General features: G+C 36.3%; 1 protein-coding gene across 2 annotated transcripts in view; it reads left to right on the top strand.

The window, feature by feature from the left end:
- The first annotated feature begins 2,757 nt into the window (after positions 1-2,757).
- SECISBP2L (SECIS binding protein 2 like) overlaps positions 2,758-12,130 on the top strand; it is a 61,497-nt gene continuing 52,124 nt past the window's right edge. The window contains exons 1-2 of one of the 2 annotated variants that reach the window (XM_054451196.1): positions 2,758-3,385; positions 11,528-11,706. In XM_054451196.1, the coding sequence (XP_054307171.1) occupies positions 3,362-3,385; positions 11,528-11,706 (203 nt within the window). In that variant the 5' untranslated portion in view covers positions 2,758-3,361. The remainder of the gene's footprint in view (positions 3,386-11,527; positions 11,707-12,130) is intronic. The other variant, XM_054451197.2, reaches the window with a different exon arrangement.

Below are 12,130 nucleotides of genomic sequence, written 5' to 3'. Positions count from 1 at the left end.
TCTATGTTTTGATAGAGATTTGAATTACATAGGTGTATGCGTTTGTTAAAGCTAGAATTCAATATTTGGTTATAGTTTTTTCTTTTGAGATAAAAATGTACATATAATGACATGTACATAACTTAACTATATGTTTGCTGAATTTTGACAAGTGCCTAGTCACCACAACTCCACCTCTCTTTATTGTCAGCAGGTAACCTTGCCTCCTACATCACTGAGAAAACAGAAGCCATTAGGCATTCCCTCAACTTTTGGCACCCAACTTATAAATGTATATAATCTGTAGCCATATTGATCTTTTCTTCCTTTCTTCTGTTACAGTAGATAACATGCCCCTACTCCCATCAAAGGCCTATTTCTTGCCCCTGGTATTTGTATCCTATCCCCTCCGAGCTTCTCAGAGGCCTTCATCTATTGGATTATCCCTCACATTCTGAACCCTCATCCCAAGGGATGAGCTTGTGTGAGTACTAAAGGCTGAATTTTCTCTTTCCTCAGAATGCTAACATGTGCCATTTCCTCTTCTTGAAACAATTTTCCTACTTCTTCTCCTTTACTGATCATAACTCCTACTCACCCTTCAGGTCTTTTTGTAGATGCTATTTACTCAAATACGCCTTCCCTGACCTTCCATCCCTTACCATGGTAGCACCTATTGTACTTACTTTTTCATTACACTCATCTCATAAAGACTTCTTCTATGCATGTCTTGCCCACAAGACAAACATGGTCTCAGCCCTCAAGGTGTCTCATAAACTGCTGTACCTCTAGTATTTAGCATAGTACCCTGCACATTAAATATTTATTGGTGAATAAAATAATTTGCATTCATTTATATCATCTGTAAAATGTAGTATTTTTAAAATGCCTTACTTTTTTTCATAGATTTTAATTTTTTATCTACTAGCTATTGCCATCTTTTTAAAGATTACATTAAATGAGAAGGGCATTGTGACATTTCTGTTCTCATAATTCTTATGATTCTGTTCTTATAATTTTAATGAATGTCTTGTACATAGAAGATTCTTAATGAAAACAATTTTACAGTCATAAAAATTCTATAATGTGGAAAGATCCTTGGGAATCCTATATTTAAATTTCCTCAGATCATTCCTCAGAAGAAGGAAGAAAAGCAAAAGTACTATAGTATTTTTATGAGTGCATTGCTATTATCTTTTTACTCGGATGAGGGTATATTATGGCTATAGACCACCAGTAGGAAGACAATCTGAAAATTCAGAGTTATTTTATCTTTCAGTCGTGAAGGAGGACGGTCATCTGTTAGTTTACATAACTACTCCTTATAAATAACTTAGTTTTTCTGAGCAACCAACCCTAAATTCATTCAGCATTCATTGAATCACAGTTAGGTGTGTGATAGGCACTAGGGACCTAACATTACGTTAATTGCACATATATGTACAAATGTTACATACATTTGCAGTTCAAATACACATGCATTTATATTAAATTTGAGGAGGCAGAAAATTTACTAAAATTAAATAAATATATTTAAATGTAAATATAAATGTGTAAATATAAATGTTTCTCCTTTCAAGATGTTTCTATTGCCAGCCTTGATATAAGTCTCACTGACACAATATAGCTCCTTTCAGCAGGCCAATATATAATACAGGTTGAATGTCCCTTATCTGACATACTTGAAACCATAAGTGTTTCAGATTTTGGATTTTGGAAGATTTGCATTATACTTACTGGTTGGGCATCTCTAATCTGAAAGTCCAAAATCTGAAATGTTCCAATGAAAATTATCCTTAAATGTCATGTTTGTGCTCAGAAAGTTTCTAATTTTGGAACATTTGGGATTCAGGAGGGTTTGGGATTTCATAGTTTCCAATTAGAGATACCCAACCTGTATCAACATAAGTACAGCAAGGGGCCTTCACATAACAAGCCTCATATTGGAGTCTAATAACAAGACTAATAACCTAGACTAATTAAAAAGGCAATTAGTCTTTACTGATATCTCCTGAAGCATGACAAAGCAAATTTCTTAAAATCTCTTTCCCATTCCTGGCTGTGAATCTCCACACAAGTGCCCCAAACAGCAGCCACCTCAACTCTTCCTTCACTTAAGTGTAATTTAGCTTATACAGTTGTCCCTAAGTATCCCAGGGGGATATTGGCTCCGGGATCCCTGCTGATACCAAAATCCATGAGTGCTAAAGATCCTTATATAAAATGGTGTAGTATTTGCATATAATCCATGCACATCCTCCCATATACTTTAAATCTCATCTCTAGATTACTTATAATACCTAATACAATGTAAATGCTGTATAAGCAGTTGTTAAACTGTATTACTTGTATTTTATTGTTATACTTGTTATTTCTTTTTTCCCCAAAATATTTCTATCCGCGGTTGGTTGAATCTTCACGGAGGGTGTGGGTGTTGGAGGGTGTGTCTAAGGAGATGCCCAGAAGAAATTTGCCATGCTAACGGTAGTGCCCAGTTTCAAGACAATCTCTGCCCTTAAGGAGCTAAGGATCTGAAGATAAAATAATTACCCGTTGGGTGGTGTTATACAGATCCTGCATAAAATTAGGAGTTCTGAGATGGGCGAGGTCAGCCTGGATGTGAGCCTAGAGGTGGGCATGAACCTGGATAATGAATTAACTCATCAATAAATATTTGTGGAGAGCTTCCTAGCGGGCCTCTTCCAGTCATTCTGTGTATGCGTTTTACATATGCATTTTTCTAGGGCAAGACTCCATTATTTTCAGAATATTCTCATTCCTTTCTAGTCATGACTCCCTTTATTTGCGTAACATAAGGAAGGAGCAGATGTACGGTGGGCAGATGAAAGCTTTTCCAACATCACTAAGAGGTGGTTTCAGATCCTGAAGAGGTCTTTGAGGTCCCGGGAGACCTGGGTCCCAAGTGGTCTGACACTTCTCGTTTAACAGTCGCAGGGGTGGCTTGTGGTTCGGGGCACCTGCTCCTGGGCGCCTCCACCTGGCCTTAGCCTCCAGGCCAGGCCGGGTTCCTCCTATCCTTGCTGAGGCCATTTGCTGTCACTCCGCCCACTGCCCCTCTCTGCCTCCTCCCCCACTCCTTTTCCTTCCGTGCGCCTCCATTTCTAACTACGCCTCCAGCCCATTCGGGCCCTCCTCGGCTTCCGTCCCAGATGATCCCTCCCCGAAGCTGCCACCGCCTCCTCCATCTCCCGGAGCTGGAGCCGCCTCCTCAACCAGTGGCGTAGCCGAATCGGTGTCGCGGCCAGCCAGATAGGGGCGGAGGTCCGGAACCCAGTCTGGACCCGAGCGGGGGGCCATGGAGAAAGCGGCCCGAGGCGCTGTTTACACCGACTAGCGCGGGCCCCTTGCGGCTGCAGGCATCATGGACCGAGCCCCCACAGAGCAGGTACGCGGGTTTGGGCTGGGCCCGCCGAGCCGGGGGTTGGGGTCGCCGCTTCCTCACAGGCCAGGCCCAGGTCTCCGAACGTGGGGACCGGGGGCCGGTCCTGCGATCGCAGACCCCTTCACCTGGGAGCCTGGCAGCTCCCGGCTCTCCTTCATTGTTCCAGCTGCTGCCTGGGACTTGGGGGCTTTTCCAACCCTGATTACTTCCCAGGCGGAGGGCTCGCCGTTGCCGCTTCTCCCCGGCTTGGTGAAGGGGTCAGAAGGCTCCAAGTTGTCCCTGCTCTCCTGGGAGGAGGGCTTATAACTTCCAGCAGTCTCCCCGCTTCCCCCATTCCCTTCAGCTCTGGAATGTGTTTTCAAGGTGGAAAGGCGTTTGAAGGCTTCTCACCCAGAAAGACTAAGAGAATGTGTGGTAACTACAGATGAAGGGGAGTCACGGGCCTTTTAGATCTGTGTTCAATGGAGCGAAGCATTGTTTTTGCAGTGGTTTTACGGAGGTGTTTCTTTTAAGAAACGATACTACGATTTCCCCTTGTCCTTTTATCCAGTTATTTTGCAAAGAATTGTAATTCGTGGGGGTTTTTTTTTTTAAAGCCAGCTTCTGTTTTAAGGGTGTAAAGCATAAGCTTATTTTCGAACCCGTTTTCATATTCACAAAGTAGTCCTATTAGTGTTCTGTTTTGTTTTTATTTGCATCAGATTCCTGATTATCCATGCTAGTAGGTGGTAGCAGGCAGGGATAATAACAGTGTTAAAAGTAATCGAAAACAATAGTTTCCCCTCCAGTATTTTCCACTCTTAAGATCTCTGCGAAACGACTTAATTTGAAGTCCAAGTTTATTCACTCTCTATTCCCTTCTTCGAAGGCCTTGCCCATTGATGACTAGATGACGGAAGAAGAGAGGCTAGTAATTTCTGCCTATTAATTTTACAGTTGGATAACTAGCACCTGAATTAATGTGATAAGATTTCCCAAATTCCTGTATGTGTCTATATGTAGTTGAAGCCGGTTTGTATTTTGAAATCAGACTCTTAGCAGGCAAAGCACAGCTTCGTAGTTGTGTATACTTGTTTTTACAAAAGACTTATTTTTTTTAAAAAAAAGCTTTATGTGAATATAACTCTGAAGACACAAATGAGTTTTATAAAACAATACATGGAATTACCAAAGAGAAATTGATATGGAGTCTCTTGGCAAATACACGTAGGCATTTATGTGACCCAGAAGTATTCTGTATACAGCCTATATCTAGTTTAATTTAAAAACATTTTTGAAGGTATCTATCATAAATACCTGAGATTTCAAAGCCTGACAAATGAATACGAATTTTCCTTGAATCATTTCCTTGTATGTGTGTTACTAATGAAAGGGTTCAACATTTTGTTCCTTCACTAGGATGCCAGGACTAAAACCAGTAATGCTACCTTATGTATACTTAGAGTTCCTTTTATCCTAGAGGAAATATAATTAACTATTTAGATGGTAATTTTTAGCATAGCTGTTTGTGATTATCCTAGCAGCAAGTGCTGTGAGCAAATTATTTAAACTAGAGAGCCTTTTCCTCTTTCATCCCACATCTTTCCAAAGTCCACGACTTATTAAAACCTTGTACAAATTTAAGAACTAGGAAAAAAACATGGAAGAAGGTTTTCTGTTGACTTTTTTTTCTTCCAATACCTCTTCACTCTTCCCCAGCCTAACCCTAAATGAAAGAATAATTTGAAAATCCTCCACTCCCCTATACACTCAGAAAATATATATAGAAAAGTGATGTCTTCACCTCGTTTATGCGATAGGCAGTTAATGCAGGGGTCCATGAATGACCTGGAAGGAGTATGCTTCTTTATATGCCTTTTTCTAGGGCAAGAATCCATTATTTTCATCGTATTCTCAAAGGACGGCTAAGAACCATTAACTTAATAGTAGATTGGGAACTGAGACTTCTCAATTTTGTGGAATTCTTGATTCTTTATACCATAGAGTCATGTAATGGCTTTTCCAGTATATTTGGATTATACTTCTGTGTTTCTACTATTGAAGTGAATTTAGGTAGATTAAAGTCATTGAAAAGTATATGTAATATGTGTCAATTTACATTTTTCCTCACAGAATGTTTTTTTCCCTTTAGACCAGTGTTGACATACTCAGAATTTCTCTAGATGCCTACAGCATTAAAACTTACTCATTATAGTATTGTAGTAGTTAGCAATTCAGAGAAGTTTGGTTTTTAAAAAGTAGTACTTAATATAGACTTTCTGCATTTTATCTTAACCTAATTAAATCCTTGTGTACTTTACAAGTGTAACTTTAAAAAAAAAAACTTGTTTTTGCCTGAAGGCATTCATGTTCTTGTTCTTGTGAATTACCTTTTTTTAATATATAAAATCTTTTATAAAAAAGGTAAATTGTATGTGTGCTGATCAAGATTGTAAAAAGTAAGTTACTGGGAATACAGTGCTAGATGGATAATCTTAATTGCAGTAATGATTATTTGAAAGAATGTTACATCTAGAAGAAAATCTCAGGAGTATCCTCTTTCAGCACTTTTTATAGAGTATTCTCTGTATTTAATCAAAATAGCTAGCTTAATTTTAACTGCCAGAGTTAAATGTTCTAAGAATATGTGTTGCTTGGTATATAATGCATTTTTTCCCCTAAAAAAAAATTGCATTATGAGATATGAAGAATAAATCATGGAGTTCATTTTGCTTATAAAGGCTTACTGTTTCTATTTTTAGGAAATTTATTGAGATTTTTAAAAATAATGGGCTTAGAAGTGACAGAACACTTGAGGTTAACAGTCTCTTTTCTGTTATCACAAATAATTTAAATGTTGGCTTAATTTTTAGTATATTAGCATTAGATAGTTCTTTTAAAAGAATTTATAAAATTACTAGTTATTAATGTCTTTAATTTTTGGAAAAACTAATGAAACATATGATTTCATGCAACATGCTTTTTATCAATAAGGATAGAAAATTGTCTAGCTTTTCATTGTTTCCTTTAAGTAATTTATAAACTTTAAATAATGTCAGTACTCCAAATGAAATGTATTCTAAATAAGTTATTTTAAATGTTTATTATTCAGTAATACGTATAGTTGGCCCTTACGTAAAGATATAAGTAAATGACCTGTCTTACCAGATTTAAAAAATAATATGTTCATAATAAAAAGAAAGTATTAATATATACATTTAGGGAAATAGCATTTGGAAATTTAAAAAGACATTTTCTGTTTTTTCTTTTTGAGACAGAGTCTCACTCTGTCGCCCAGGCTGGAGTGCAATGGTACTGTCTCAGCTCACTACAACCTCGCCTTCCCAGTTCAAGCAGTTCTCCTGCCTCAGCCTCCCGAAGCTGGGATTACAGGTGTGCACCACCACACTCAGCTAATTTTTGTATTTTTAGTAGAGACGGGGTTTCACCATGTTGGCCAGGCTGGTCTCAAACTTCTGACCTCAGGTGATCCACCCACATCGGCCTCCCAAAGTGCTGGGATTACAGGCATGAGCCACTGCACCTGGCCAAAAAGACATTTTCAAGCTCTTAGGTCAAAAAAGAATAAAAAATAATATGATAGGTTATTAAAAATGTGTTAATAATAAAATACCACATATGAAAAACCTATGGGGCCCAGCATGGTGGTGTACACCTGTAGTCCCAGCTGCTAAGGAGGCTAAGGCAGGGGCATCGCTTGACCCTAGCTAGGTGTTCTGGACTGTAGTGTGCTATGTGGATCAGGTATCTGCACTAAGTTCAGCATCAATATGATAACCTCCCTGGAGTGGGGAAACTCCAGGTTGCCTAAGGAAGGGTGAACTGGCCCAGGTCAGAAATGAAGCATGTAGAAACTCTGGTGCTGATCAGCAGTGAGATCACGCCTGTGAATATCCACTGTACTCCAGCCTGGACAACATAGTGGGACCCCATCTCTAAAACAAACAAACAAAAAACCTATGGAATGTGGCTGAAGCTGTACTCTGAGGCAAATGCATAGTCATAAATGCCTTCATTGTTAAACAGTTTACAAGGAGAATGAAAATTAAGCATCCAAGGCAAGAAGTTAGAGGGGAAACTCCATCAAATCAAAAGAGAAAATAATAAGTTAAAAACAAAGTAGTAGATAATTCAGAAACTAATATTAAATCTAGAAAGCTGGTTTTTAAAAAAAGTAACCATCAGATTTAAAAAATATTAGATTTGGTCTGTTTTTTAAAAAGGAAAAGTATGGGTAGCAAAGCACTCTGCCCAGTATGGGCAGAATCTACGTTAAATGCTTTGATTTTTCTTCCTCATTATTGTCGGGAGTCTGTGAAACTTACACATGTAAGTACTGTGTTTTGTTTTGGCATTTTAATCAAAAAAACAGCACAGCTAGTAGTTATCTCTTAAGCATTCATCATTTTTCCCTTCAGAGGACATTTATTTTATCTTTTGCCATGAGATGTAAAATATCTTAAAGTTTGAGATATTCTATTTTTACCTTAACATAGAAAGAATATGGAGGGTTTCCATGGTCATGTTTTTTCTGTGGGTGTGTGGTACATACTCTGGAGTTTCACTGTGGGAGAGTATCTCGTTATGTTCCAACTTCAGTTTTGATTTTAAGTGGGTGTCAGTTTTTTATTGCTTAATCTGGGAAAATTATTTGCATTCATCTGGAGGTTCCATCTCTGAGGAATTTAGTGTACATTCTCTGCCGACGTGTGCTTTGTGGTAATGTTTGCCTATTTTCCCTAACCCAGTCCAGCACAGTGCTCTTTCCGGAATGTATGCTAAATGCACGTTTGTTGAATTTTATAGGCTCTCAATGATCTGAATACATTTGTCTAATAAACTCTTAAATAACATTTTTGTTTCATACTCTGACAGAGTCTTGAGCTTTCTAGATTATTTACATCAAAGGCATTTTGTTTATAGACATTTGCCTTAATATACACAAAATAAAAAGTGAACATGAAACTGCTTAAATATTTTTACAAAGATGATTCTGGGACTATGATTTTTTTCATTAATTTGGAAAATTCTGAAATAATTTCTGAAAGATGAAGATAGTTTTGCTATGTAGATAGCCCTGCTTTTTTGTGAAGCAAATAATACAAGAATGATTAGACTTTGTTAAGTGTAGTTTACATTTATTCCATATTTATTTCCTTTATGAAGACAACTCCCTGCTATGAAAGTTCTTATTCCTAAAAAATAGATCTTGGCAAAAGTAGAGAGACTAAACACAGAAATTCAAACTGAGGAATAACGTTCTATAATATGTCTAGTCTAGTTTTTTCATACATTTTGTTGTTCACTGTGCAAGGCTTTTTTTTTTTTATTTCTATACTAATATAATTAAAATACTGCCAGAATTTATTTATTTAACATGTTAATTTTATGGGCTTTATTATGTGGACTTTTAAGAATAGTTTGGGATCTTAACACTCCTTTTCAGTCCTGAGAACAACAGATGCTGCATTTTGATGTATATTACTGAAGGCCCCAAAGTCACAATAAACAGTTTTTGAAACCATACAGAGTTGTAGCTATAGGAGAAAGTTTGCCAGTCTGTTCCTACTAGTGACATCTTCTGTTTGTGCAGCTGTTGACTATAGCAGCTTCTCTCTCTCTCTTTTTTTTGTGTGTGCTAAAAACAAAGGATCATTTTAGTGTTTGTGAGTTTTATTGTTGAACTCTGATAACTAGAATTGCACTTAGAATAGAAACCAATACAAACTTTAATAAAGGCACATACTGTGTATATGTGCAGACATTAGTTTTGAATTATACATAATACCTTTTAAACAGGTTGCCAAAGTTTATAAAACTTTCTATAAAGTACAAATGAAGTGGGGTGTAAAAATTTTTTGCAACTTTTGACCTGAGCAAGAATTTGAACTTATTGCTATCAAAGTAATTTGTGAGTTGATATTTTTTGGGGGGAGAGGTCAGAAAAAGTGTTGTTTTAAAATTATTTATTTATAATTATATTAGTATGGTTAAGACTGATAATTTGATGTACCCATATACCTTGCTGAAAAAAATGTCTACTAGCTCAGATTTATAAAACTGCTCAGTGAGTTCTCATATGTTGTAAAGAACTTTTTGTTTCTTTAAAAGAAATCCTGGCCAGGCTCATGCCTGTAATCCCAGCACTTTGGGAGGCTGAGGTGGGAGGATCACTTGAGCCCAGGAGTTCAAGACCAGTCTGGGAAACGTGGCAAAACCCCATCTCTGCATTAAAAAGTTTGCTGCGTATGGTGATGTGCGCCTGTAGTCCTAACTACTTGGGAGGCTGAGGTGGGAGGATCACTTGAGTCCAGGAGATTGAGGCTGCAATGAGCCATGATCACACCACTGCACCCCACCCCCACCTCCACCCCGTGACAGAGCGAGACCCTGTCTAAAAAAAAAAAAAGAAATCCTAAAGATTACATTTTTAGTGCAGTTAAACCGTTATTTCAGTTTCTTTTCTTATGCATGTATGTGTGAACTGTATAAAGCAAGCTTCCATTATCTTTGCATTATTGCTGTAAGTCGGCTTTTCTTTTTCCTAATTGGGGAAATATTTATTGTTTTGATATATTGTGTCCTATATAAGTGAGTTTGGGTTCTAATGAATATCACAGAGTGAAAATTACTAGCTTGTATCATTAGAGTTTGAAGATATTTTTGCCTCTTATGTTAATCTTTAAGAAACCAACTTCAGTTCACTAATATTTGTATTATTATTATAGTATATCTACTTCTGATTTGGTTAATAGTACAAATGTAAACCTCAAATCAGGTAGGGAGGAAGGATACTGAATTAATACTGCTGGACAGTTCAGATTTTACCATCCCCGCCCCTTTCCTTTTAACAAGCATTTATGAATATTTACAATGAACTTTTTAGAGAACTTAATTTTTCTGAAACAAATGAGCATATCTCGTCTTCAGATTTTTTACTTGGATTCCTTACTAGCTGCTTTTGTGAGAAACATGAAATTTATTCTTACAACTATGTTTTGGTGGGAGCCTCTAATAAATATCACCCTAGTGGGTTTGTTGGGGAAAAGTTCTGGCTAGGACCATGGCTTTTAAGGTAATTTTTTACAGTAGTTAGAAACATTAGCTTGCATTTCACTTACTGGTTTCATTAAAACATGTTTCATATCATTTGATATTATAATATTTATATGATTTTTTACAGAATGTACTTAACGATTTCAAAAAATAATTTAAAATGTTAAATTTGTTGTTAACTATAACATATAGAAACTGCATAAAACCAATGTACAGCTTGATGAATTGTTACAGGACAAACACCTTGTAAATTTTATCCTGGTTAGGATATAAAACTTTGCCAGGCACCCTGGAAGCTCTCCAGATTCCTCTTAATCACAACTCTCTTTGCTAAGAATAATTCCTATCCTGACTTATGGATTTTATTTACATTTCTTTATAGTTTTGTTGCCCATATGTGCATCCCTAAATACTACAGGTTTTTTTTTATGTCTTTTAAATCTCTATAGATTTCTTGTAAGAAAAGATACAAAGCAAACTAAAATGGATTACATATCTTGGATTACTTTTGTTTACTCACATGTGTACTGGGAAACTGAAGTACTCATATTTTCCCCAGTTTAACTGTGCACATTTTTTCTTCCTAATGTTAAGAATTTTTTAATCTTAGACATTTTTCTTTTAATGATACTGATCTAATTTCCAGAAGTGAACAGAAATAGACAACTTTTAAGACTATTGAAACAAATATAGAGTAATATTATCCTTCATAATTTTGTTCAATTTTTTCCCCCAACAAAATGAGGTAAAAACACATTGTTTTGTCTGAAGAGCTACATCTCTTACTACCAACTTTATTTTTAGACCTTGGGGTATAACTTCTGTGTTCTCTTGACTGTTTTAACAGCTTTAATTACATTGAAATGTAACATTTGGTTTATTTTCCTTATTTGATGGCTTTGTCTAAATAACTTGATCATTATTCAGTTATTTTAAAATTGACATTGCTCTTCCTTTTGGATGTTTTATGAATGCTGAGAAGAGACCTAATTACCGTTTATAAGGACTGACTCTTCTGTTGTTAAATTTTGAATTTGTAGGAAGTTGCTTGCTCATTTGTTATTAATGTATTCTACTTTCTCTTTGAAGAATGTCAAGCTGTCAGCTGAGGTAGAGCCATTTATTCCCCAGAAGAAGAGTCCTGATACATTTATGATCCCTATGGCTCTCCCAAATGATAATGGAAGTGTTTCTGGTGTAGAACCAACTCCAATTCCCAGCTACCTGATTACTTGTTACCCATTTGTGCAGGAAAACCAGTCCAATAGGTAATTTGTTTATTTTTATTTTCTTTTTTGTGGGGGTGGCTATAAAAGCTGGCAAAGTGCACTTAATATTTTTCTTTTGCAACTTTTAGACTTTAACCATTTCTCTATTAAGAGGAGTAAATAAAACAATACTGAAATTTGGAAATTGTTAATATGGATTAGTTTCTCATTTTTTCTAAGAGAAAATTGAATTCTTAGGCTATGTCTCCTTCAGTAAGTCATTGAAATTTATTTGAAGTAAGTCAGCTCAAAGGGAGAAATAAAATATTCAGAGGTGAACAAAAACTTTTTTTTTTTGAGATTGAACGTCTAATCTCATAGTTGCCAAGACAGTCTCTGGTGTAAAAGAAAATACCAAGCAATAGTCCTTAACTTTGAAGCTGTCATGGTTAGCATATATTAGTATTTCTAGACTCAGATTTTA

This window comes from Pongo pygmaeus, chromosome 16 (genome assembly GCF_028885625.2).
Source record: "Pongo pygmaeus isolate AG05252 chromosome 16, NHGRI_mPonPyg2-v2.0_pri, whole genome shotgun sequence".
NCBI lineage: Eukaryota > Metazoa > Chordata > Mammalia > Primates > Hominidae > Pongo > Pongo pygmaeus.
This window is presented reverse-complemented; position numbering and strand designations above follow the sequence as displayed.